General features: G+C 48.8%; 1 protein-coding gene and 2 long non-coding RNA genes across 3 annotated transcripts in view; 1 reads left to right on the top strand and 2 right to left on the bottom strand.

Moving 5' to 3' along the window:
- Window positions 1-27,095, bottom strand: part of LOC309527463 — a 38,178-nt gene extending 11,083 nt beyond the window's left edge. The window contains exon 1 of the long non-coding RNA XR_014217244.1: window positions 25,498-27,095. This is a non-coding gene — a long non-coding RNA (uncharacterized lncRNA). The remainder of the gene's footprint in view (window positions 1-25,497) is intronic.
- Window positions 1-27,968, bottom strand: part of LOC309527449 — a 67,711-nt gene that overhangs the window by 28,589 nt on the left and 11,154 nt on the right. The window lies entirely within an intron of this gene.
- On the top strand, window positions 21-25,987 carry LOC309527551 (uncharacterized protein). Its single transcript, XM_082214376.1, has 15 exons — window positions 21-414; window positions 1,305-1,381; window positions 2,959-2,981; window positions 3,473-3,591; window positions 5,402-7,150; window positions 10,796-11,232; window positions 13,746-13,823; window positions 14,918-15,121; window positions 16,688-16,802; window positions 17,582-17,614; window positions 17,908-18,026; window positions 19,067-19,193; window positions 20,371-20,466; window positions 22,428-22,529; window positions 24,173-25,987. Exons 2-15 carry the CDS (start codon window positions 1,358-1,360, stop codon window positions 25,378-25,380), a joined length of 4,434 nt encoding a protein of 1,477 aa, XP_082070502.1. The 5' UTR covers window positions 21-414; window positions 1,305-1,357; the 3' UTR covers window positions 25,381-25,987.

Raw genomic sequence — 27,968 nt, forward strand, 5'->3', positions numbered from 1 at the left:
GGGGCGGAGAGAGGCACCCACCCACCCACCCAGCCAGCAACCCCAGATGTGCGCCGGGATCGGCGGAGGAGCCTCCTGCGCGCTTGGAGCCTGGACGGGAGACACGCCTTTGCCCGACGACAGCTCAAGCCCTGCAAGCAGCTTTGCAAGGAAAGAAGCGCCTGATCCGGATCATCACCGCCCCTAACATCAACAGGGCGCCCGGAGAAAACAGGGTACCACACACGCACGCACGCGCGCGCACCCCCAAGCATCTCCAAAATAGCTGCTTGGTGCGCCTTTTCCACCCGCCTGCCCACCTGTCGGAAGGTCTAGGCGCGCCTACTCCCGAGGAAGCCCCGTTGACTTCAGTGGGGCTTGAAATCCCCGGAGAACCCTAGGATCGTAGAGTTGGAAAGAAAAATTTCTTTCTAGGTATATAAAATTTGTATATCGTTTTTGTATGCGTGTTGGAAATTGTATTATAGTAAGTCCTGTAACGTAATATGACAACGTTTACCGATGTAATATAATAATGTTAACAAATAAATAAAATGCAAATTAAAAAAAAAGGATTGTAGAGTTGGAAGGGGTCCCCGAGGGTCATCTAGTCCAACCCGCTGCAGTGAAGGAATCTCAGCTAAAGCATCCATGACGGATGGTTGTCCAACCAACCTCTGCTTGAAAACTTACAAGGAAGGAGAGTGCAAAACCTCCCTTCCATGATCAAAAAGCTCTTTCTGTCAGAAAGTTATTCTATATGTTGAGTCGGAATCTCTCCTCTTGCAGCTTGAAGCATTTGGCTCGAGTCCTACCCTCCAGAGCAGTAGAAAACAAGCTTGTTCCCTCTTTCATGTGGCAGCGCTTCAAATATTTGACGATGGCTCTCGTATCTCCTCTCCGTCCCCTCTTGTTCAGGCTAAACATACCCAGCTCCTTCGACCGCTCTTCATAAGGCCTTCTGTCGAGTCAGCTCTTGTATTCACTGACCGGCAGCAGCAGCCTGCAGGGTTTGAGACATTCCCAGTCCGACCCCAGAGATGCCAGGAATGGAATTTAGGGCTTTTAGGGACCATCTTACTTAGATGCTTGAGCTGAGATTCCTCCATTGCAGGGGGTTGGACTAGATGACCCTCGGGGTCCCTTCCAGCTCCACAACTCTATGATTCAATTAGCTTCTGATGCTCGGCCCCTGAACCACTGCCCTTGCTTGGTCTGGCGTGCAGAGGATTGCAGCCATCGCCTACTCCAGGATCTGTTGTCCTCTCTCCGCAGAATTCTCCTGCCTCTGAGTTATCTCTCTCTTCCCCCCCCCCCACCTGCAGGTGTCTCACCTCTGCTGAGTCAAACCGTCCAGGGAAGGAGAGGAACCGGAGGAATGGATGGCACGCAGCTGAGTGAGGTAAGGGATTTTGTGGGTGGTTTGCGGTTCGTGCCCCAATCATCCCTGAAACCCAGCCCAAGAGCTATTCCTGGAGCACTTTTTCCTCTCTCTGCCTTGGCTTTTAGTCTAGCCTGTGTATAACAGGATCAATGCCTGCTTTTAAAAACATCTCTATATTATTGCTTTTATTTCCCATCTTTTGCTCCATGGAGCGCAAGGCAGTGTCTCTGCCCTCCCCCCTTTAAACCCCACAACAACCTTGTGAGGTAGGTGAGGTAGAGAGACTGGCCCAAGATTGCCCTGTGATTGCTGAGCGGGGATTTGAACCCCTGGCCTCCCAAGCCCTAGTCTGACGCTCTTTAAGTACACCTTATCTCAACTGGTTTTTCCTCAAAGGCGGATGACGCTGGTACCATGAGTTCTTGCAGCCTGCAAAGCGCCGTTCGGTTTTTTCAACATTGCGTAAGGTGGAAGAGACAGGGAAACTCAGTGGTGAATCAGTGAAGGAAGGGAGCGTGGTGCAGTGGTTAGGGTGTTGGACTAAGACCTTGGAGACGAGAGTTCGAATCCCCACTCAGCTGTGAAGCTCACCGGGTGGCCTTTGTCTCCCAGTCGAACCCACTTCGCTGCGTTGTTGATAACAGGGAGAACTGTGAATGCCACCAAGAGCTCCTTTAAAGGAAAGGTGCAAATAATAATAATAATAATAATAATAATAATAATAATAATAATGTGCTCTAGGACCACTTGAGCCCTTAAAATCCATCTTGTTTATGAAGATCACCTAAAGAGGTGCTTTTAATTGGTCCTTGTTTTAAAGGGGTCCACCTTGCCTCTGGTAGAAGGTGGGTGTTTAGGGTACACAATTGCCTGCTAGGTAACTGCTTTCCCAGCAGAGATTTGGCAAAAGCTTTTGACTTTCAGGAGTCTCTCTAAGAGGTTTTTATTGCCAGCCAGACTTCTTGCTGATTATATTTTCTACTTTAAAAAAAACCCGGATTAGCCTGTCACCTTAAGGGTTCTTTTAATTGTGTTTTGTATTTTAATGTTGTGCGGTGCCCTGAGATATACAGATACAAACAGACACACAAGCACACACATAGCACACACACACACACACATATATGTATATATAGATGGAACAGTGCAGAAATACTTTCATAAATAAATATTCGCAGCCTTTAAAATACCCACAGGCAACAAAGTGAGCAGTTCTGCCTATAAATTATCTCCTGGAAGTGCCTTCAAAATGTATCCTGACTTTTAAATTAATTGTTTTATTGTTTATTAAATTTGTATACCTCTTTTCCATCCGTAGCTCTTAGGGCAGTTCACAACACAAAAACACAAAATGCATCATAAAAACGAAAAGCGCCCCACTAGTGATGTGGAGGTGAGAATATTCTCCGGAGAATATACTCCACAAACTGTAAATTCTGCTTTAAATGTACACACCTCATTAATCAAGAACATTCTCCAAAACATTATTCTCGAGAATTTAACATCACTACCCTCCACAAACCAGTAAACCTCTCTTCCCCCTTTGTAGCCACCAGTAACCGTGCTAACTGCTGTTTTGTTTTTGTTTTTTCCAGGTTGTTGAGGCTCTGGGTGACAGGTGAGCTTGAATTATGGGTACAGGCTATTCTTCTTGTGGGTTTCACCTTCAGTGGAGCTGGAAAGGGGCCTCAAATGTGGGGTGGTCAGACCATGGGGTAGGGACACGTCTTGTATCTGATGCTGCCTGGAACCAGGCAGAGGGCCTTCCCGGTGGTGGCGCCTGCCCTGGAACCAGGCAAAGGGCCTTCTCGGTGGTAGCACCTGCCCTGGAACCAGGCAGAGGGCCTTCTCGGTGGTGGCACCTGCCCTGTGGAACGCAATCCCACCAGACGTCAAAGAACTAAACAACTATCTGAACTTTTAGAAGACATCTGAAGGCAGCCCTGCTTAGGGAAGCTTTTAATATTTGATGAATTATTCTTTTTTAATATTTTGCTGGAAGGCGCCCAGAGTGACTGGGAAACCCAGCCAGATGGGCAGAGTATAAATAAATTATTATTATTATCATTATGCCTGTCTTGAACATCCTTCTCTGTCTCTTTTCTCCAGCAAGGAAGGCATCAAGCTTCCCCCCAAAACGAAACCATTTCTGGTGGAGTCGAAACAGGGAGCCGGTGCTCATTTGGAGGAAAAGTCTGCCTTTCAGGACGAGCTCCTTGGATGCAAAGGTTGAATATGAGTCTTTCTTGATTCTACTCCAGCCATGGTGCAAAAGTGGGGTGGGGTGGGTGGAGATTGCAGGTCCTCATCCTTACCCCGCTCCCTGCAAGCCCATAACCATGGCTGAAAAGTATACAGTGGTACCTTGGGTTACAGACGCTTCAGGTTACAGACTCCGCTAACCCAGAAATAGTGCTTCAGGTTAAGAACTTTGCTTCAGGATGAGAACAGAAATCGTGCTCTGGCGGTGTGGCGGCAGCAGGAGGCCCCATTAGCTAAAGTGGTGCTTCAGGTTAAGAACAGTTTCAGGACAGACCTCCGGAACAAATTAAGTACGTAACCTGAGGTACCACTGTATTATAATTATTATTAGGCACCTTTCTCTAACTATTGCAGCAGCCAACTTAGCAGTTCAAAAGCACATCAAAGTGCAAGTAGATAAATAGGTACTGCTCCGGCGGGAAGGTAAATGGTACTTAACCTGAGGTACCACTGTACATACATACACAGTGGTACCTCGGTTTTCAAACGTAATCTGTTCCGGAAGACCGTTCGAGTTCTGAAACGTTTGAAAACCGAAAACTCAACAGCTGGCAGCTAGGCCTCAGGATCTTGCACTCAACGGAAGCCGCGTGGCATATTCGACTTCCGAGGCGTATTCAAAAACCGAATTCTTTGTCAACAGAGACGTTCCAAAACCGAGGTACCACTGTACGTATATGTAATTTTTTGTATTTTTAAAAAATATATATATATAAATGTCATCCCTGTGTGTGAGACCACTTTAACTTGCAGGATCCCAGTGTTACAGAATACTCATTCTGCACTTGTAAGAAATTTGTCTTTTTCCGTGGTAACATTTTACTTTGGGAACTCCCTGCTTATTGACGTCAGGCAGCCGCCTTCACTGATCTGTTTTCAGCTTAAAATATTTATCTTTAGGCAAGCCTATCTAGACACGTAGATGTTGACATGTCTTAATCTCTTTTCCTGATAAGTTTAATTATTTTTAAATCTTACGTTGATAATCTTAATATTTCTTGTAAGTGGCTTAGAGGCTACAATTGATTGATATATATATATATATTGTTGAATAAATTAAATTAATATCTGAGGCTGTTTATCTGCATTTGGTCAAGCTGTCCCTAATTTGCAGGGTCTCTTTTGTTTTTTAAATGGACATGGAATCATAGAAGGGACACTGAGGGTCACCTAGTCCAACTCCCTGCAATACGGGAATCTCAACTAAAGCCCTAAACGGCCTCAGCTCCCAGTTTACCTATAGTAGCATCTCCACCCCCATCATTCAACACTGGGGTCCAGCTCCGAGGGCCTTCTGGCAGCTCCCTCCCTGTGAGAAGTGAAGTTACAGGGAACCAGGCAGAGGGCCTTCTCGGTGGTGGCGTCCTCCCTCCCACCAGATGTCAAGGAAATAAACATCTATCTGACTTTTAGAAGACATCCGAAGGCAACCCTGTTTAGGGAAGTTTTTAAAGTTTGATGTTTTATAGTATTTTTAATATTTTGTTGGGAGCCGCCCAGAGTGGGTGGGGTATAAATTTTATTATTATTATTATTATTATTATTATTATTATTATTATTATCCATGACAGAGGACCACCCAACTTCTGCTTAAAAACCTCCAATGAAGGAGCGTTCACTGCACACCTATGTCTGACTAGATGTTCAGATAAAGCAATTTTTCATGCGTGAGTTAACTGTGCCTCTTGTAGAGGAATCTTTGATGATTTCCAGCACCGGTCTGTTACCAAACTGGCTGCTAATCATGCTTATTTTACTATCTCCCTTTTTTGATAGGTCCAGGGTTGACAACCGAGAAGGAGAACGGCGACGAAACAACTTGCGGTGCTGACAGTTCTGAACAATTTGATATACCCGGGAGATTGTTAGGAAAAGCCAATAACACCGTTTTCCCGGCTCCTCGGCAGGACGTGACTTTGGAAAACGAGCAAAAGCAAAAGGGGACACTGCCAGGAAGAGGAGGCCAAAACAAGTCGGTCCTTCGGGCAGCCGGCAACAAAGTCGGCGCCAACAAGAGGCAACTGGCGTGCAGCAAGTGTGGGAAAAGCTTCAGCAACAGCTCGAACCTTATCGCTCATGAGAGAATCCACACTGGCGAGAAGCCCCACAAGTGTCCGAGCTGTGGGAAGAGCTTTGGTAAGAAATCGACCCTCGTCGCTCATGAGAGAATCCACACCGAGGAGAAACCGTACGAGTGTTCGGTGTGCGGGAGAAGCTTCAGCCAGACCTCGAGCCTCGTCGCCCACGAGAGGATCCACACGGAGGAGAAGCCGTACGAGTGCTCCGAGTGCGGGAGGAGTTTCAGTTTAAAATCGAGCCTTGTTGCCCACGAGAGGATCCACACGGGCGAGAAGCCATACAAGTGCTCCGACTGTGGGAAAAGCTTCAGCCAGAAGTCTGCCCTCATCCCGCACGTGAGGACCCACAAGGGGGAAAAGCCCTACACCTGCTCGGCCTGCGGGAAAGGCTTCAGCCAGAGCTCCAACCTTATCGCACACGAGAGAATCCACACGGGGGAGAAACCTTATCAGTGCGCGAACTGCGGCAGGAGTTTCAACTGCAGCTCCAGCCTTATCAGGCACCAGAGGATCCACACGGAGGACAAGCCGTACGACTGCTCGGACTGCGGGAAAAGCTTCGGCTGCAGCTCAAGCCTCAACCGGCACCAAAGGACTCACACGGGCGAAAAACCCTACGAATGCTTGGATTGCGGCAAAACCTTCAGCGTCAGCTCCCAGCTCAGTGTGCACCAGAGGACACACACCGGAGAGAAGCCCTTTCAGTGCTCGGCTTGCGGGAAAAGTTTCAGCGTGCGATCGAGCCTAAACGCCCACGAGAGAATCCACACTGGGAAGAAACTGTACAAGTGCGGGGACTGCCCCACGAGCGTCTACTTGAAATCCAGCCTCAACGCACACAAGAAACTGCACCGAGGTGAGAAGCCGTACGACTGTGCAGAGTGCGGGAAGAGCTTTTCCTGCAGCTCTAGCTTCCTCCGACATCAGAGAATCCACACCGGAGAGAAACCGTACAACTGCGCCGACTGCGGGAAGAGCTTCACTCTGAACTCGAACCTTATCACTCACCAGAGAACTCACACGGGCGAGAAGCCCTACCAGTGCCGGGACTGCGGCAAGTTTTTCAGTGTGAGTTCGCAGCTCAACGTTCACCAGCGGACACACACGGGCGAAAAGCCCTTCGAATGCTCGGACTGCAGCAAGTGTTTCACCTGTAGCTCCGCCCTGATTCGACACCAACGGACCCACACGGGAGAGAAACCCTACCAGTGCTCCGAGTGCGGGAAAAGGTTCAACCTGAGTTCGAACCTTATCGCTCATCAGAAAACCCACACGGGAGAGAAGCCGTATAAATGCATGTATTGCGGCGAGAGCTTCTATACGAGGCCGCATTTTGTCGAGCACCATAAAACCAGCCACCTAGAGGCTATAAATGCAAAAACAGACGACAGCAAAGTTCATCATGACTCCCAGTCCATCAAGTACCAGATAAACTATGTAGGCTGGGATTGACAAATTGACTGAGAAAAGCGTAGTGGCAGAGCTGATGGGAGGTTGCCAGCGGTGGCTCTTGTACACTGCTCTCCTGTGTTTTGCAAAATAAAAATCCACGTTTCTTTGGTTCCGTATCTGCCTTACCGGAGACATTATATCAGATGTAAATTCCTGTCGGGTTCTAGACATCAAATAAAGGTGTGGAAACAGGGTTTAATAATTTTTTTAAGGGGCTGGAGAGATGAGCCAGGTCTTCTTATTAGGATCTTGTATGGAACTAGAACAGAGATGTCCAACGCACAAGGCCTTTTTTGGCTGTCCTTGGCAGCATTTGACACCCCCCCTCCACCCTCACACTACCTTCCCAAAGCTGGGTAAGCGAGGAAAAAATGCAAAAACAAAAATCCATCCCCTGTTTCAGCATTTCTACATCATGTTTCTTAAGAAGGCAAAAAGGCCCGGAGCAGTCAAAACAGAAAAGGATTGTGCATCTTTTTTTTTTGTTAGCCACCTTTAAAAGTTTATTGAAAAGTCAGGAAGGATGTTTTAACAGAAAATAAAGAGTGCTGTTTGGGTAAAGGTAAAGGGACCCCTGACCATTAAGTCCAGTTGTGGACGCCTCTGGGGCTGCGGTGCTCATCTCGCTTTACTGGCCGAGGGAGCCGGCGTACAGCTTCCGGGTCATGTGGCCAGCATGACTAAGCCGCTTCTGGCGAACCAGAGCAGCGCACGGAAACGCCGTTTACCTTCCCGCTGGAGCGATACCTATTTATCTACTTGCACTTTTTGACGTGCTTTCGAACTGCTAGGTTGGCAGGAGCAGGGACCGAGCAATGGGAGCTCACCCCGTCGCGGGGATTCGAACCACCAACCTTTTGATTGGCAAGCCCTAGGCTCTGTGGTTTAACCCACAGCGCCACCCATGTCCCGCTGTTTGTGTAGGCACAGTTTATTTTTTAATTCTTGCTGGAAAACATATGCATACATACATACATACATACATACATACATACATACATACATAATCATCATCATAGACTTTTATTGCACTAGCCATAGGCCATGGCATCATTCAGAAAAATAACAAAAAGAAAAACAGCAATAACCATAAAAATCATCAGGGACCACACATACAATATAAACCACAGTCACAAGTACAGTGGTACCTTGGGTTACAGACGCTTCAGGTTACAGACTCCGCTAACCCAGAAATAGTACCTCAGGTTAAGAACTTTGCTTCAGGATGAGAACAGAAATCGTGGTCTGGCGGCGCAGCGGCAGCTGGAGGCCGCATTAGCTAAAGTGGTGCTTCAGATTAAGAACAGACCTCCAGAACAAATTAAGTTCTTAACCCGTGGTACCACTGTACTAAAATTGTTTGTTACATAAAATAGAATAGCAGAAGATTCTCTAGTAAAATTAAATATCCGAATCCCCTTTGCAGTTGACCGCTTTTTTATCTAGTTCTTTCCTCCTGATCTTCTTAGCTGCCAACGCATAGAGTGCTACTTTATAAGTTGAAAGTCATCAGTATCGCTCAGCAGCCATTTCTCCCTTTCTACCTTATTCAAGTGAGTTCCATTTGGAAACAAGGGGTTTTATGAATCGGTCTCTTGGGTCTATATATAACGGGCACTGCAGTAAATAGTGGCACAGGTCCTCCACACAGGGTTGTCCACACAGACAAAGCCTCTTCATAATGTACTATGCCGTAGCGTCCATCCAACACCACCGAGGGCATTGATTGATCGTAATTGTCAGGGGTTCAGGAGCAGAGACGCAGAGAAGGGAGGAAGCAGAGAGCGAGGGGGAGGAATCCGAAGGGAAAATGAGTGATGATGACGACCCGAGATCTCCAAGCCTAAGCACTGAGTCAGAGGACTCCCAAAAGGGAGCCCCAGTGAGCAGAGCAAGGGGGGGATCCGGGGGGACACCCCAGGAGGAAGGGAACAGAGGAGATTCAGAGAGCAGCAGCTGGAAGTCGGGACCCACGCTCATAACTGAGGGCGGCAGCAGCTGGAAGTCGGGACCCACGCTCAAGACTGAGAGCAGCAGGGAGGAAGGTAGCCAGGCATCGGGTTCCGGAGGCTGTCAGCAGGAGGGAGGGCACGAGTCAGGGGTGGTCACGCCCTCCTCAGAGAGCGAGGCAACGGTTAAGAGGAAAGTAGAGAGTTGGGCGCGCGCGCCAAGTTCAAATGCAGCGGAAGCTGGAGCAGTAAGCAGCCCGGAGAGTGAGCCAGGTCCTAAAGCCCGCCGCAAGGAGGCAGAAGGATCAGGGGGGTCAGCGTCAGAGGAGAGTAGAAGGGAGGAGGCCCAGGGGGGCAGAAGGACCCAGAGACGTAGGGAGAGGCGAAGGAGGTGGAGCAAGGCTAGGGTATTAAGCTGGTGTGCAAGAGGCGGGGACTCAGACGGGTCTTCGCCGACCTAGGGCAGAAGGTGTAGAGCTGCACGCTGCAGTTCGGAAATGAAACCTGTAACTTAATAAAGACTCTTATAAAGTGAACGCTGGCGGACTTGGTCCTATGTGAGCTGGGACTGGGTGGCAGCTCTGACAGTAATTATGTGAAAGCGATTGACAGGTAACTGGCCTGGGTACGCTCCATTTTATAAGTGGGAACCACCGCGAACTCTTGGTAGACGCCATCTGGCAGGGACCAAAATCTCGGAGGTCAATTAAAAGTGGTGAAGAAATCAGACCTCCTGTACGTTTTGGAAACAGGAACTGTTGTCACGATTAAACAAGTCAAATGGCAAATTCACAAGATGAGCAATCTGGAGCATTGTTTGATTATGTGTTCTCTCTCTGTGCGTGTTTGGATCTAGAGGATGACATACATGTTTACACCATGTGAATACATACAATCAGCTACAAAAACGGAGTCCTGTTTATACTGAAAATAAAACACCCGCAATGAAAGAATTGAGATGCCGATGTACTTCGCATTTAACCCTTCCTGTAATTTGGAAGGGAAATGTAGCCAACCTATAATGTCTTTAATTGCAATGGGTCAGCAGCCATTGTTGTCATCGTTGTGGTTGCTAATAATGCAGTAATAATAATAATAATCAGTGCTTTTTTCCCTAAAATAATGTTTAGGGGTACTCTCATTTTCCTACTCATATAGAAATACTGCCCCTCAATGAGGCCAAACTTAGATTCACAAAATGTTTAGGGGTATACATACCCCCAGAAAAAGCACTAATAATAATAATAATAATGTGTGAGGGGGTGCCAAACCAAGTCTTTGACCCAGGTGAAAGAAAACCTAGTTTCATCCCTCTTCTTAAGGCATGGGTAGGCAAACTAAGCCGCGGGGGCCGAATCCGGCCCAATCGCCTTCTCAATCTGGCCTGCGGACGGTCCAGGAATCAGCGTGTTTTTACATGAGCAGAATGTGTCCTTTTATTTAAAATGCACCTCTGGGTTATTTGTGGGGCATAGGAATTCGTTCATTATTATTTTCCAAAATATAGTCAGCCCCCCCCCCCACGAGGTCTGAGGGAGAGTGGACCGGCCCCCTGCTGAAAAAGCTTGTTGACCCCTGCCTTCAGGCTTGAGAGCGAGCGCGGCTGGTTTCCCCGGTCAGTTGGCAACCCCCGGCTCCTCTGCCCGTCCCCGCAAGAGGGCTCTGAGCATCCTTGAGGCGCCTGGCGGCAGCCGCGGTCCTTCTCTCTCCGGTGGGGGCGGAGCTTCGCCCGGCTGCGCCCAATCAGCTGCGGAGAACGGAGAGAAGGAGGCACATCAAAGGGAAAGGAGATCAAAGCGCTTGGCGGCGCCTCCTCCGCCTCCGCGGAGACAAAAGCGGGGAGCATCCGCGGACCGGGGTGGGGGCAGATCTTGCTCCCCTCCTCCTCCTCCTCCAAATCAGGGGATCTGTTTGGGGTAGATCCCTTTCGTTTCAAGGCTTGCTGCTTCAGGATGGAGAAAATCACCTTTTGCCCAGGGAAGCCATTGAAGTGCTCGGCCTTTTCCTGAAAACTTCCCCCTTCCTCGTTATTCTGCTCCTGGAGGGTCCAGCTGCCCCACATTCCCTACATCGGCTTCATTCCGCATCATCGGTGGGAGGGAGGGAGAGCACCCTGGAACCTGCTCAGGTAAGTTTGGGGCAGAAGTGGCTGGGGAAACCCAGCCAGATGGGCGGGGTATAAATAATAAATTATTATTATTATTATTATTATTTTCACCTGCGCCCCCATTTATGGGCATTTCACCCCCCCCCTTTGGGGTCAAAACCCCTGCTCTTTTCATAGAATTGTTGAGTTGGAAGGGGTCCTCAGGAATCTCAAGGAAAGCATCCACGGCAGATGATTTGGGGGGGGGGGGATAATAATAATACGAGCGGCTTCCAAGCGAATATTAAAAACAATACAGTGTCAGACATTAAAAACTTCGCTAAACAGGGCCGCCTTCAGTTGCCTTTTAAAAGTAAAATAGTTGTTTATTGCCTTGACATCTGGTGGGAGGGCGTTCCACAGGGCAGGTGCCACTACCAAGAAGGCCCTCTGCCTGATTCCCTGTAACTTGGCTTCTTACAGCGAGGGAACCACCAGAAGGCCCTTGGAGCTGGACCTCAGTGTCCGGGCTGGACAACGGGGGTGGAGACGCTCCTTCAGGTATACAGGACCGAGACATTTAGGGCTTGAAAGGTCAGCACCAACACTTTGAATTGTGCTCAGAAACGTACTGGGAGCCAATGAACATCATTCAGGACCAGTGTTATGTGGTCCCGGCGGCCACTCCCAGTCACCAGTCTGGCTGCCGCATTCTGGATTAGTTGTAGTTTCCGGGTCACCTTCAAATGTAGCCCCACGTAGAGCACATTGCAGTAGTCCAAGCGGGAGATAACCAGAGCATGCACCATTCTGGCAAGACAGTCTGCAGAAAGGTAGCGTCTCAGCCTGCATACCAGATGGAGCTGGTAAACAGCTGCCCTGGACACAGAATTGACCTGCACCTCCAAGGACAGCTCTAAGTCCAAAATGACTCCCAGGCTGCGCACCTGGTCCTTCAGGGGCACAGTTACCCCATTCAGGATCAGGGAGTCCTCCACACCAGCCCGCCCCCTGTACCCCAAGAACAGTACTTCTGTCTTGTCAGGATTCAACCTCAATCCGTTAGCCGCCATCCATCCTCCAACCGCCTCCAGACACTCATGCAGGACCTTCACCGCCTTCACTGGTTCTGATTTGAAAGAGAGGTAGAGCTGGGTATCATCCGCATATTGATGGACACCCAGCCCAAACCCCCTGGATCTTTCCCAGCGGCTGCATGTAGATGTTGAAAAGCATGGAGGAGAGGACGGAACCCTGAGGCACCCCACAAGTGAGAGCCCAGGGGTCTGAACACTCATCCCCCCACACCACTTTCTGGACACGGCTCAGGAGAAAGGAGCAGAACCACTGTATGACAGTGCCCCCAGCTCCCAGCCCCTCTAGATGGTCCAGAAGGATGTTATGGAGCTCAGCCTTTCATCTATTGGGGATTTCTGCCAGTTTTCTAGGTGTCTATGGACAATGAGACTGTGTGTTGGACCCCCTCTAAGAAAATCCTCCAGCCTCTCCTTTCCCCATCACACTGCAATTTTGCTCAGCGAGAGACCACTTCTGTGAGATTTTTAAGCGGAGGCTGCATGGCTGCCTGTCAGGTCTGATCCAGTTGAGATTCCTGCCTTGCAGGGGAGCGGGTTGGACTAGATGACCCTTGGGGTGTCTTCCAACCTTACAGTTCTGCGATTCTACATACAAAGGTCCCCGGTTGAATCCCCAGCATCTCCAGGTAAGACGGTGGGATAGCTCAGTTGGTAGAGAAATAGACTCTTTAGGGTCGTGGGTTTGAGCCCCACGTTGGGCAAAAGATTCCTGAATCGCAAGGGGTTGGACTAGATGACCCTCGGGTCCCCACTGAGACTACAATGCTGTGGTTCTACTGCTGATCAGAAGGTTGGCGGTTCGAATCCCCGTGATGGGGTGAGCTCCCGTTGCTCGGTCCCTGCTCCTGCCAACCTAGCAGTTTGAAAGCACATCAAAAGTGCAGGTAGATAAATAGGTACCGCGCCAGCGGGAAGGTAAACGGCGTTTCCGTGCGCTGCTCTGGTTCGCCAAAAGCAGCTTAGTCCTGCTGGCCACATGACCCAGAAGCTGTACGCTGGCTCCCTCGGCCAGTCAAGCGAGATGAGCGCCGCAACCCCAGAGTCGGCCACGACTGGACCTAATGGTCAGGGGTCCCTTTACCTTACTGCAGAGAAAGCCTCTGTGTTTGAAACTCTGGAAAGCTGCTGTCAGTCATTGTGTGCAGCACTGGGCTAGCTGTTCCTGTTTAAGGCAGCAGCCCTTTTTTTCTCAGCCGTGAGGTTCAGAATCTCACAATTATATTTGAGACATATAGCTCACTTGCTTTGCAGGTGGAAGATTCCCAGGTTCAGATTCCATCGTCTCCAGGAAGGGCTGGGAATTCCCCCTGCCTCGTTGTGCTCACCCCTTGCTCTTTCCAAAAGGGACGCCCTGCGCCTTTAACTGCTACCTGCCACAGGCAGAAATACAGCAGCGAAAGCCTCCCTCCACTGACCCACCTCTGAACTGAGCAGTATTGCTTATTTCCCTCTGAAAAGATGCTGGAAACCCTGCCTCCTCCAAGGAGACCGAGGGAAGATGCTTCTGAGGACCAAAGGATGAGCAAGGAACTGCTGGTAGGCCCATTTGCCCTACTATCATTATGTATGAAGAAATCCATAATGTCGATATGAAATATGTCTGCATAAAATATTTTGAGTGCCTACAGAGGTACATTGCTCTAGCAATCAAGCCTATTGCAAAAGTGCTTGCACTGTGTTATTTAACTAGTGCTTAATGCCAAAATAGGCTTCTAAGCAATTTACAAAATATAATAGGGTCGCCATATTTCAAAAAGTGATTATTATTATTGTTATTATTATTTATTCAACTTATACACCACCCTATACCCGGAGGTCTCAGGGCAGTTCACAACAAAACACAAAAGTTATTTAACTTTTTTTTGTTGAGCTTCCCCCATAAAAGTTGTTGAGCCTTTTTGGCGAAATCTCAAAAAGAAAAAAACACTACCAGCATGGGCTGAATACCATCAGTGTCTGGGAAACTCCAGACATATGGCAACCCTAAAATATAACAAGAATTGGGCAATCATTAAAATGTGGTAGTATCTCTGTACATGTCATTTTTGAGTGTTTAAAGCTGTTTCATTGAAATGTCTCAGCAACAAGTGTGCGGAAATCTGGTTTTCAGCAGGTCATATAACCATTCCTCAAGGAACTAAGATTTTGAAAATCTCCCCTTCTTGGGCAAAGTTCTCGAACGGGTGGTTGTGCGCCAGATCCAGTAGGTGCTCTTGGAGGAAACTGATTTTCTGGATCCATTTCAATTGGGGTTTAGGACTGGTTTTAGGACAGAAACTACTTGGGTCGCCCTGCTGAGAGAAAGATGGGGAAATACGTCCTTGTTAATTCTCTCTGTTTCTCAGCTGCTTTCAGTACCGTTGACCATGGTATCATTCAGAAGTTTGGCTATCTTTGTTGGGCCACCAGGAATACACATAGAGAGGTTCTTCCACTGCCCTCAAAGGGAAAGGAATGGAGAGGGCTTTGGCTGTGTCTGTGTGAGCGGGAGAAGGAGAGAAAATGTGGGGTTTTTTGTGCATAGGAAAGAGAACCGGGGGGGGGGGGATATGCCACCCAGCCCTGTGCAGTTTCACTCAGAAGCAAGCTTAATTTTTCCCCAAAACATGCTTCACCTTTTTTAATCGCAGAGGAAGGCAGATGTGGAGAGGGAGAAAATTGTACAGGAATGGAAGGATCTCTGTCGTTTTCTGGAAGAACAGAAGCAGCAGCTGATCTGGTGGCTGGAAAATCTTGCAGGGAACATCATCGAGATAAGGGGGCAGAGTCTGTCCGCGGAGACCCATCCCCCAAGCGAAACGGGGGAGTCGCAGGAGCATATTGACTGCCGGCAGGTGAGACTTCTTCCTTTTTTTTGGAAATGATTTTTATTTTGTTTAAAAAAATAAACAAGATATAACAAAATCATTTATAAGTCCATATACTCTGAATCTCGTGACTTCTCCCCCCCCCACTCTCCGTGGGTCCTAATGCTATGCCTGCATATCAATTCATTGTCCAGATATCTTGTCCCTCTAAATTATCTATACTTTTTGTTAGTTACTTTACAAGTGTGGTTAAAATTCTGCTAATGTTTTCATCTGTTTACAATGGTCTCGTAGATATATTACAAATTTTCCCCATTCTTTTTTAAAGATCTTGTCCTCTTGGTTTCTGAGCTTCCCGGTTAATTTTCCCATTTCAGCATAGTCCATCAACTTGGTTCGCCATTCTTCCCTGGTCGAGATTGTTTCTTCTTTCCATCTCTGGGCTAATAACATCTGGGCTGATAACATTCGCATACATGAAATGTATTTTCTGGTCATTTGGAATCTCGGTACCTATAATTCCTAATAAAAAGAGCTTCTGGTTGTTTTTAACAAAGGTTATTTTAAACATTCCCCCCACCCAATTCATCTACTATCATCTCCCAGAAGGTTTTAGTTGCCTTACACATCCACCACATGTGATAAAAGGTACCGTCTTTGTCTTTACATTTCCATCAGGTGTTTCTACTTGTTCTGTACATTTTCCCCTAAGTTCTTGTTGTTGTTGTTTAGTCGTTTAGTCGTGTCCGACTCTTCGCGACCCCCTGGACCAGAGCATGCCAGGCACTCCTGTCTTCCACTGCCTCCCACAGTTTGATCAGACTCATGCTGGTCGCTTCGAGAACACTGTCCAACCATCTTGTCCTCTGTCGTCCCCTTCTCCTTGCGCCCTCCATCTTTCCCAACATCAGGGTCTTTTCCAGGGAGTCTTCTCTTCTCATGAAGTGGCCAAAGTATTGGAGTCTCAGCTTCAAGATCTGTTCTTCCAGTGAGCACTCAGGGCTGATTTCCTTCAGAATGGAGAGGTTTGTTCTTCTTGCAGTCCATGGGACTCTCAAGAGTCTCCTCCAGCACCAGAATTCAAAAGCATCAATTCTTCAGCGATCAGCCTTCTTTATGGTCCAGCTCTCACTACTGGGAAAACTTCCTAACTTAGTAGGAGTCAAATACTACCAGTATATCATTTTCATATCATTTTCTTTCAGCGTACAACATGCCGTTAATTTCAAATCTGTTTTCCGTAGCCTCTCCCAATCTGCTGGCAGGTGAGACTTTGCCAATCCAGTGAAAAGACAGGACTGCTTCTTGCTCATCCATTCATTGGAGAGACAGTGCTGTCTACCAGTTAGAGTGTCCTGGGACCTGGGAGACCAGGGTTCGAGTCCTCACTCGGCCACGATGAAGCCTTGAGCCCAGTCACAGCCTCTCAGCCTCACCAACCTCACAGCGTTGTTGTGGGGGGAGGAAAGGAGGATTAATTCTTTTTTTTCATTCCAAGATGAGCCCATTTGTACGCATCCTGTTGCTTCAGCATAGTATTTGCAATGCAGACTGTTCACCCAAGTCGTTCCTCTTCCCGTCTCTTCCCTCCAGGCCACTGGCAGTTCCAGCAGCAGACAAGGAAACTTCCTCGAGGTGGAACTGAGGCTTCACCATTTCTCTCAGAGGAGGAAGGCCGTCTTGGGAGAGGCGCTGAACTGCTTCCGAGGTGAGCAGGGGTCTGCTGAGTTCTCTCTTGGGCAGCGAGACGCCCATCAAAGCTCTAGTGAAGGCAATTTGCACCTGGCCCTCCACCCCAGTGCAACTGAAAAGGTGCTGGGCTCACCGTGAAATTGTTACAGTATGTGCCACACTTTTAGCCAGTACTATGTACCCTTGAGGCCCCCCCACCCGAAAGAAACACTGATTATTATTATTTAAAAGACTGATATACAGCTCTGCATCAAAAGATCTCAGAGAGGTTCACAACATAAAAACACAAGTACGGCAATTAAAGCAAAAACAACTAAACGATAGCCCACGCTACTTTATGTCTGTTAAACATTAAAAGCTTCCCTAAACAGGGCTGCCTTCAGATGTCTTCTAAAAGTCTGGTAGTTCTGTTTCTCTTTGACATCTGGTGGGAGGGTGTTCCACAGGGCGGGTGCCACTACCGAGAAGGCCCTCTTCTGGGTTTGTTGTTTGGGAGCCCAAACATTTGAGATCTAGGCTATCCGACTTCCAAGGTACAACTTTGTTGCCATAGCTCAAACCAGGGCATTGCCGGTATTTCTGCTTCCAGAATCCAGCGCAGACAAGAAGAGAAATGGCTTGAGTATGCACTTATACCTTTTAAAATGCATTATTTCCCTCAAAGGATTCTGGGCACTTGTTGAGGGTTGCTTAAGGTATATGATGAGGCTATCTGTTTCCCTTGAGGAAGGTGGAATGTGTGTTGATCAGAATACAAAAAAAAAAAAGCGTTTTCTCTCTTTGCCTTGTTTCCAGAGTCCCTGAAGATGGAGCTCGAAAGCCTGATTGGTACGTCCCTGGCTCTGAGGGGACCAAAAGGGTGTTTCGTTTTATAAATAACAGCCGAAACAGTGTGTGAAGCCCTCTTTCGACTTGGGATCGCCAGCGGCTGCCGTTCAGAGGCGCCTACCACCTCTGACAGTGGGGACACAGCCGAGCTGCCTGCTACTAGCAACATGCTTTGAGCTTGCTCTCTGCTACTAGCAACTTACTTGTCCGCGGCTTTTCAAACTGTTTATGGGGATGGCAGGGGTGGGGTGGGAGAGGACAGGATGAAATCTGAACGATGCCTTTTTTTGCAGCTCCTCCCTTTCTTCCGGAGTCTCGTCTTAAGGACTCAAGAACATTCCCCCCATCTGGCTCGGGAAAATTTCCTTGGGAGCAACGTGAAATGGAAACAGACGCAGGATCTGTAGTTCAGGTGAGGGTTTTTATTCCCTCCTTACCACCCTTGCCCTTACCTCGCCACTGTGATCCACACGACGGTCACCTCCAGACTTGATTATTGTAACTCGCTCTATGTGGGGCTGCCCTTGGGACTGACCCAGAAACTCCAGCGGGTGCAGAATGCCGCGGCGAGGCTCCTTACGGGGTCCTCACCGCGGGATTACATTCACCCGGTGCTATACCAGCTGCACTGGCTCCTGGTGGAGTACAGGATCAGGTTTAAGGTGCTGGTTTTGACCTTTAAAGCCCTATATGGCCTAGGACCCTCGTACCTACGGGACCGCCTCTCCTGGTATGTCCCACAGAGGACCTTAAGGTCCACAAATGACAACATCTTGGAGGTCCCAAGTTGAAGGTGGTTAGATTGGTCTCAACTAGGGCCAGGGCCTTTTCAGTACTGGCCCCAACTTGGTGGAACGCTCTGTCACAAGAGACTAGGGCCCTGACGGACTTGACATCTTTCCGCAGGGCCTGCAAGACAGAGCTGTTCCACCAGGCCTTTGGCTAAGGCACAGTGTGACCCCCTCCTTTGGTAATCCTCACAGAACTCTAGCCCAATGGTTGCTATTATTTTGATTCTGAATTGATTTTAGAATGTCTTTCAATTAATTGACTGTGACTTTATGTAAACTGCTATTTTACTGTTGTTAGCCGCTCTGAGCCTGGCTTTGGCTGGGGAGGACGGGATATAAATAAAAAATGATGATGATGATGATGCTGCTACTGGGCAGTGTGAGCAGCTTTGGAGGCAGAATGTCAGGACTCAGCTATACAGCTGCAAATATAATTGCTTTAAGTGTGTTTAAAGTGCATTATAAAATTGCGACACCAGATGGCGCTGGTGAGCTAATGGCAAATTCCATACAGATTTCAAAACGTGTTTTTTTTAAAGCATATTCACAGCATTTTTTTTATATATAGTGTGTAGATTTGGCCCAAGTATTCTAAACATCACACACACACACACCAGCCTGGTTACCCGAGTCTGATCACAAATCCCAATTTCCTTCCCAGAATCTGCTGAAGTTTGAGGACGTGGCTGTGGATTTTACAGATGGCGAGTGGGACCTTTTGGACGCCCACCAAAGGACCCTCTACAAGGATGTCATGCGAGAAAACTATGAGAACACGACCTCACTGGGTAAGAGGGCAGGTCTGGGTTTTAAACCACCGGCCGCGGGGAAAGTTTTCTATTTCTTTACCAAAACGTCTGCACTGCTTGGCCACTGTAAAATGTCTAAGCAGTTTACAGGAAATATTAAAAGATGTTAATAGCCAATAATTGGAAAGGAAATTATGTTCCAACCAAAGAAGAATGGTTGAATAAATTATGCGAATACTTGGAATTAGCAGAGTTAACTGATTTGATAAGACAAAAACCAAAAAATATAATCCAGAAACAATGGAAATGTTATTTATGTAGACAAAGATTAAATGTAAGGTATTGGTTGTATTCAGAATAGATTTATGAAAGATTTAGAAAACTTATTGATTAGAATATTTGTGTGAGATTGTATTGGAAAAATACGGAATAACAGATACAATCTTGCTTAAAATGTATATAGGAAGTGCAGTGTGAGCGATGGAAGTCAATCAATGAAATTTTATTATTATTTTCATATTGAGATATTTGTAGAATAAATTTGGAAGAAATTCTTCCAACTTTTCTCCTTTCCTCTTTATTTTTTCTTTTCTTCTTTTCTGTTCTTTTTTATGTATGTGTGCTTATCTGAAATATATATGTATGTATTTGCAAAATTTTGCTTATATTTTGTAATACCGTATTTTTCGCTCTATAAGACGCACCAGACCATAAGATGCACATAGTTTTTTGAAGAGGACAACAAGAAAAAAAATATTCTGAATCCCAGAAGCCAGGGCAGCCAGCAGGATTGCAGTGTAGCGATCCCACCGGCTGTCCTGGCTTATGGGATAGCTACGCGCAGCCTCTCTCGGGCAGGGGGTGAAGGCTCCCATTGCCCAGGAGAGGCTGTGCGCGGCCAAGCAAGAAGCCAGGACAGCTAGCGGGATTGCAGCGCTTTGGGGAACTGCAGGAAGGCAGAGAACTTTGGTCCCCACAACTGCCTCATAGGGCCAAGATCTACAGGGACGAGTTGCCGCGCTCATGAGGCCTGGCCTCGTGAACCAACTCGTTACTTTGTGAGACGAGTGATTGTTTTGCTGGCCTGCTCCTGACAGGCGTTGTCTGGGGAGGCCAAAGAGAGTGACCCGGAGGCTCCAGGGTTTCCCACACCTTCTGTAGACTCAGAAATGACTGTGACTTCCTTCTCTTCTCCCCTGGCTCCCTTCCTGACCAGTTCTGGCCATCACCAAGCCCGGCACAATCTCTCGGCTGGAACAAATGGATGAGCTGCTGGCAACGGATCTCCACAGCCCCAGGGACCACGTAGGAGGTATGCCATTCAGACGTAATATTTGCTGGGAAGGGGAAGGGGATGATAACGTGTGTCAGGGGTTCAGGAGCAGAGGCGAGGGCAAGGGAGGAAACAGAGAGCGAGGGGGAGGAATCCGAAGGCAAGATGAGCGATGACGACGACCCGAGATCTCCGAGTCTTTCCAGTGAATCGGAAGATTCACAGAAAGGAGCGCCAGTGACCAGAGCAAGGGGGGAGCTTAGGGGGACACCCCAGGAAGAAGGGACAAAAGGGGGTTCAGAGAGCAGCAGTTGGAAATCGGGGCCAACATCCCCAACAGAGCGCAGTGGGGAGGAAGGGCGCCAGGCATCGGGATCAGGCGGCTCGCCGCAGGGGGGAGGGTATGAGTCAGGAGTGGCCACGCCTCCATCGGAGAGCGAAGAAACGGTCAAGCGGAAAGTGGGAGGTTGGGCGCGCGCGCCAAGTTCAAATGCACAGGAAGGCGGCACAGTAAGCAGTCCGGAAAGGGAGCCAGGTCCTAAAGCCCGCCGCAAGGAGACAGAAGGGTCCGGGGGGTCGGCGTCAGAAGAGTCCCGGAAGGAAGAGACCACGGGGGGCAGAGGGACCCAGAGAAGGAAGGAAAGGCGGAAAAGGTGGAGTAAGGCTAGGGCAGTGTTTTTCAACCACTGTTCCGCGGCACACTAGTGTGCCGCAAGATGTTGCCTGGTGTGCCGTGGTAAAAATTAAAAAATTCGAAAGATTTTTTTTTTTAAGTCAAATTTTCGATTGGGGCGCCGTCCCCGGAGGGAGGCGGGCGAGTCGGGCGGCGAGATGCGGAGCGGCGGCGGTGAGGAGAGGCCGCCCAGCGCGGGGCTCTCGCCGTCTGCCTGCCTGGCTGCCTGCGAGCTCGGCGGGCAGCGCCTTCGTCCGCAGCGCCCGCCTCGCGGCTCTCATTCCCTGCCCCTGCCAAAGCTCACCCAGCCAAGCCGCGCTCTCCTTCCTGCCTCGCTTTGCTGCCTCCTCCCCCCCCCACCCCCAAAGCTTGGAGGTTCCCCGGCGCCGGCCCGCAGGTTTGACCCCCTTCTCACACCTGTTCGCACTTCTTGCACGGAATGGGGCGGATGGGGAGGAACGGGGCTCGCCGCTCCCTCCGCTCGCCCTCCCCCCTCCTTCGTGCGTCCCTCCCGGCGTGACGCTGCGCGCTGATGTCACGGGGCTGTAACGTGGTGTGCCTCGAGATTTTTTTCATGAGACAAGTGTGCCTTTGCCCAAAAAAGGTTGGGAAACACTGCGCTAGGGTATTAAGTTGGTGTACAGGAGGCGGAGACTCAGACGGAGCTTCGCCGGTCTAGCTTATAAGACGTAGGGCGGCACGCTGCAGCTTGGAATTGGAAACTGTAACTCAATAAAGACTTTTATAAAGTGAACGCTGGCTAGCGTGATCCTCTGTGAGCTGGGATCTGGAAGCAGCTCTGACAACGTGGGATGGGATTCTGGGCAGTGGGAGGGTTTGTACCCATTGGTGGTCTGGAGCGCAGCAAGGTTGTTTCAACCCCGCTGTGTCTCAAGTCGCTTTCTTGATAATAATAATAATAATAATTTTTTATTTATACCCCACCCATCTGGCTGGGTTTCCCCAGGCACTCTGGGCGGCTTCCAACAAAATACAGTGGTCTGTTAAACATTATATCTGAAGGGCTGCCTTCAGATGTCTTCTAAAAGTCTGGTAGTTGTTTTTCTCTTTGACATCTGCTGGGAGGGCATTCCACAGGGAGGGTGCCACTACCGAGAAGGCCCTCTGCCTGCTTCCCTGTAACCTCACTTCTCGCAGCGAGGGAACCGCCAGAAGGCCCTCGGAGCTGGACCTCAGTGTCCGGGTAGAACGATCGGGGTGGAGACGCGCCTTCAGGTATACTGGGTTGTCATACAAACCACAGAGGGACACAAGGGTGTCTTCATCCAATTCCCATTACCCATTCTTTCCTCTTCCCTGTTCTTAGCCATCACAAACCCCAAGACGTTGGCAAAAGTGGAGCAAGGGAATGAGATCTGGGCTGAGCGTCGGTGCAGGCCTCAACGAAATGCTTGCAGCGAGCCAACAGGTGAGGCCACTTGGAAACCACAAACAAGCTTTTTTTGTCTCCAGAAGTTGGCTGCGTCTACAAATGGGCGGATCCTTTAAGCCATCATGTCTTGATAGATGTGTGCTCCCCTAATTTGTCACACCGGCTTTCTCCTTTCCTATAGAAGTCAGACTGGCTCCTTCCTTGTTGTCCTTCTGCCGGCAGGTGAAGTCTCATATATTCTGACAGGCCTCTGGGAACTGTCTGCTTTTGTTTTAAGGAAAAGGCTTCAAAATTGTTGCTGTTGTTGTTGTTGTTATTGATTATGATGATGATGATGGTGATGATGATGATGATGATGATGATGATATATTACGTGGCGCTGTGGTCTAAACCACAGAGCCTAGGGCTTGCCAATCAGAAGGTCGGTGGTTCGAATCCCCGCTACGGGGTGAGCTCCCGTTGCTCGGTCCCTGCTCCTGCCAACCTAGCAGTTTGAAAGCACGAAGTGCAAGTAGATAAATAGGTACCACTCCGGCGGGAAGGTAAACAGTGTTTCCGTGTGCTGCTCTGGTTCGCCAGAAGTGGCTTAGTCATACTGACCACATGACCAGGAAGCTGTCTGTGGACAAACGCCGGCTGCCTTGGCCTATAGAGCGAGATGAGCGCTGCAACCCCAGAGTTGTCCGCGACTGGACCTAACAGTCATGGGTACCTTTACCTTTACCCATCTGACAGGGTTGCCCCAGCCACTCTGGGCAGCTTCCAACATAATAAAAACACAGCAAAACATTAAACATAAAAAACTTCCTGAAACAGGTTGCCTTATCTTTTTTAATAAGATGATAGATAGATAGATAGATGATAGATAGATAGATAGATAGATAGATAGATAGATAGATAGATAGATTCTATCATAGTTTAATTACCTTTTAAAGTAAATCCTGCCAACCTAGCAGTCTGAAAGCATGCCAGTGCAAGTAGATAAATAGGTACCGCTGTGGTGGGAAGGTAAACGGCGGTTCCGTGCACTCTGGTTTCCACCACGGTGTTCCATTGCTCCAGAAGCGGCTTAGTCATGCTGGCCACATGACCCGGAAAGCTGTCTGTGGACAAACACCAGCTCCCTCGGCCTGAAAGCAAGATGAGCGCCAAAACTCCATAGTCGCCTTTGACTGGACTTAACCACCCAGAGGTCCTTTACCTTTTACCTTTACTTTTTACAGATTATCTTTTAAGTTTTTTGTCTTTTATCTGTGTTTGTGTAAGCAACCATGAGTTCTGGTCTGGGGGAAAATACATGATATAAATATATTATTATTATTATTATTATTATTATTATTATTATTATTATTATTTCCGTCTGTTTAAGATGTTGTTTCACCTTCCTTCTGTTTTTTGCTCCATCTTGTTGCCGGTGCCATTGTTGCATCTATCAACCTGAGGCATAGCTCAGTCGGTAGGACATCAGACTCTTGAACTCAGGGTCAGGGGTTTGATCCCCATGTTGGGTGAAAGATTCCTGCATTGCCGGGGGTTGGACTAAATGATCCATGTGGTCCCTTCCAACTCTTCTCTTCTCTTCTCTTCTCTTCTCTTCTCTTCTCTTCTCTTCTCTTCTCTTCTCTTCTCTTCTGATGACTACATGTGAATCACGCTGATATATGTTCTCCTTTCCCCAGGAGTTGCTGAGAGAACAAGAGAGAATGAGAGGAGAAGTCTTCAACCAGAAAACTTTGAGCTGGCAGGGTCACACGTTGCATTGCTCCAAAGCACTGAGACCAAGTCCAAATCCCATGAAGAGCAGGAAGCCCCCGAGACCCAACCCATGTCGCCAGGCAGCCATCTTGGAGAGCAGCTGCTGGAACCAGTTCTTCTTGTGGGGCTGGAGAAGAACGCAGCCAACATAGGGACCGGACAGGAGAGCCAAGAGCTTTGCTCCGCATGTGGGAAGGTCTTCAACAACAGGGCAAGCCTGGTTAGACATCAGAGAATCCACAGCGGGGAGAAGTCACACACTTGCGCAGATTGCGGGAAAAGCTTCAACAAGAGGTCCAACCTTATTACTCATCAGAGAATCCACACGGGAGAGAAGCCCTACCGGTGTGTGGAGTGTGGGAAAAGCTTCAGCCTGAGCTCCAGCCTCGTCCGGCACCAGAGGATCCACACTGGGGAGAAGCCCTACCAGTGCTCTGTGTGCGAGAGAAGCTTCAACCAGAAGCCCTCCCTGGTGGTGCACGAGAGGACCCACCGCCGCGAGAAGCCCTACAAGTGCTCGGCGTGCGAGAAGAGCTACAGCCACACCACGAGCCTCATCGCTCACGAGAAAATCCACCGGGAGGAGAAGCCGTACTGGTGCGCGGAGTGCGGGAAAAGGTTCAGCTTCAGCTCTCAGCTGATAACCCACCAGAGGATCCATGCGGAAGAGAAGCCCTACAAGTGCTCCGTCTGCGGGAGAGGGTTCAGCCGCCCCTCCAGCCTCGTTGTGCACGAGAGGGTCCACACGGGAGAGAAACCCTACAAGTGCACCGCCTGCGAAAAGGGCTTCCCCTCCAACTCGAGTCTGGTAAGGCACCAGCTCACCCACGTGGAAGAGAAGCTGTGTGCGGAATGCGGGAAAAGCTTCAGCCCAGCTTCCCGACTCCAGAGGATCCAGGCCGGGGAGGAAATGGCCAAGTGCCCGGGATGCGAGAACCGGTTCGACTCGAGTCCCAGTGGCTTTCCAGTGGCGCATCTTCCCAAATGGAGGAAACCCGTTGGCAGACGAAACATCAGTCGGCGTGATGACATTCGTATCGTAGATTCCGCAGAGGTGCTGCTGGAGGACGATGTTTTCAGCCAAAGCTCCCTGCCTCCGCATTATCACATTCACTATGCGGGGTGGGAATGAAAGCACCGTATTTTTCGCTCTATAAGACGCACCTAGTTTTTAGAGAGGGGAAAAAATATTCTGAATCAAATGTTGTTGGAGGAAGGAGGAGGGAGGATCATGCTATGGCATCACAACAAGAGGCGCTGCGCAGCTCTCCCTCTTGCTGTGCTGGGTTCAGCAGAGCAGCGCAAAACCTATTATTAATGAATTGATTTTAGAATGCTGTATTATTTTGCCGTTCTAAGCCAGGCTTTGGCTGGGGAGGGTGGGATATAAATAAAATTATTTTATTATTATTCAGCAAAGCAGGAGGAATGCTCCCGCTTCGCTGAAGAGGCTTTGCGCAGCTATGCCTGAAGCCAGAACAGCAAGACGGAGAGCTGCATAGTCTGCATTCACTCCGTAAGACGCATGCACATTCCCCCTTACTTTTTAGGAGGAAAAAAGTGCATCTTATACAGCGAAAAATACGGTAAGAGGGTTTTTTTTTTTGTGCGCTTGCTGTCTAGAGCTAATGTAGCCCAAAACATCTGCCAGGACGCCAGGTTGATGAAGATCTGTGATTGTAGGGGAGCAAGCGACGTATATTTGGTCTTACTGTAAATATATTTAATTTTCAGGGAAATGTTCTTGGCAGTTGGGGGAGAAGGGGTGGAATGTTTCCTCCCTGGAGAAATCTAGTTTGGCTTTGTTCTGGGTACATTCAAATTGCCGGAGGAGTTGAAAAAGCAACTTCTTGTTCTTCTGTAGAGAAGTTGCTATGTAAGAATGAAGATGCGTTTGAACTTTAGATTAATTTGGAAGCACACATTTTTGTATGTATGAACACACACAAAATGTAAACTCGGCTTACTTTCTGCAGGGATAGCGCTGCAATCCTAAAGCCCATTCAAATGTGGTCCAGAGCCAAAATTCCCTTCAATTCCGGCGTTCAAGTGGTGCGTGTTGTTGTTGGTGTGGCCAAACCCATGCTCAAAAGGGGGTCACAGTGGGCTTCAGGGAAACCCCTAGTTCTGCAAAGCTGTAAGAAAATTTTTAGAGGGCGAGGGAAGGAGGGGTGCATGTTCAGTGACCATTTGGGGGACAAGGAGAATGGAAAGGAATTGGAAACTGTCATGGCTTCCCCACAAAGAATTCTGGGAAGTGTTGTGTGTTAGGGGTGGTCAGACCTGTTAGGGGAGACTCCTATTCTCTCTCCTAGAGCTATAATTCTCAGAGTGGTTTAACGGTCATTCCCTCTCCCCAGGGGATTCTGGGAACTGTAGTTCTGTGAGGGGTGCCAATGGCAGGGCCTGCAGTCTGCCTCATTAATGCCCTGTGATGTTGCCGAAATGGCGAGGCTTTTTGTGTGTACGTGTACGGAACAAACTACAGACGCCCGTTAACCAATTCAAAGGCCTTTATTCAAAGGAGATCCAGAAGACACACAAAAAAAGCATTTAGAAATAAAAGGGAAGTCTCTAAACACAGGGCCACAATCCTGTTTGGAACCAGGGGCACATTGGCAAATCTAAGGCGCTGAGGGCGCCACGAAAAGGCCCATATTACAGGAGACGGTCATCAGAATGTCCCCCTTCAAGCAAATCATATCCCCAAAGCAAAAAAACAAAAAAGAAGGAAACCCCCCCAGAAACAACCAAAACCCATAAAAACTAACATTGGGAGGAGCTGGAGGCTAGGTTAGCGCCCTGAGGGGCTGTCTGAGTGTCCTGTGATGCTTGTGTAGAAGAAGAAGAAGAGTTTGGATTTGGTATCCCACTTTATCACTACCCGAAGGAGTCTCAAAGCGACTAACATTCTCCTTTCCCTTCCTCCCCCACAACAAACACTCTGTGAGAAGTCTGACTGGCCCAAGGTCACCCAGCAGCTGCATGTGGAGGAGCGGAGACGCGAACCCGGTTCCCCAGATTACAAGTCTACCATTCTTAACCGCTACACCACACTGGCATATGTGGGCATATGGTTGGGGACCCTCAGATCTAAAACATTACCCATGTCTTATAAATAACAGTAACACTGATTAATTGTCCGGCGCTTCGCAGACACGCTGCCAATGATCCGCACAACAGTCCTGTAAGGCGGGTCTGTATCGTTGGCCCTCTCCTCACAAACATATCAAGTGCGCATGTGTGGACATCACTGCTGACCAATGGCTACTTGCCACAGCAGCTACGGCCACCTCCAGAGCTGGGAGAAAGCATGCTTCTGAATGCTGGAAACCACAAGAAGGGAGAGTGTTGCTGTTGTGCTCTGGGGTCTGGCGCGCAGCGTTTCCCATCAGGGGAATCTGTCTGGCCCCTGCGAGAACAGGATTTTGGACGGGCCTCTGGGCTGATCCAGCAGCCGGTGTCTTCCTATGTTCTTACTTGTGTGTAAACAGGGAGGCGTTTGCACTCCTAAGGCTGCAACCCGAACGCCCCATCTTACCCAGGAGTTAGCCCCACTGAGTCCAACAGGCCTTACTTCCAAGCAGACATAGGATTGGGCTGGGATCTTTCAGATCCAAGCCTTCCTTGGGTCTGCCCCCTTTTCTGTCGGATTCTCAAGCCTTATCAGAGGTTACTGGCCACTCTCCCGGCACTCGGCTTGAGCTCCTTGTTGACCTC

Source organism: Podarcis vaucheri (genome assembly GCF_965113315.1).
Source record: "Podarcis vaucheri genome assembly, chromosome: 2".
Classification (NCBI taxonomy): domain Eukaryota; kingdom Metazoa; phylum Chordata; class Lepidosauria; order Squamata; family Lacertidae; genus Podarcis; species Podarcis vaucheri.

Excerpts from the sequence above, each read along its gene's own strand:
- LOC309527551 (XM_082214376.1), top strand. The coding sequence starts at position 1,358 with ATGGATGGCACGCAGCTGAGTGAG. Across the intron at positions 7,151-10,795 it reads GATAAACTATGTAGGCTGGG|CCGCGGTCCTTCTCTCTCCG; the intron begins ATTGACAAATTG and ends GCCTGGCGGCAG. Across the intron at positions 16,803-17,581 it reads GGCGCTGAACTGCTTCCGAG|AGTCCCTGAAGATGGAGCTC; the intron begins GTGAGCAGGGGT and ends CCTTGTTTCCAG.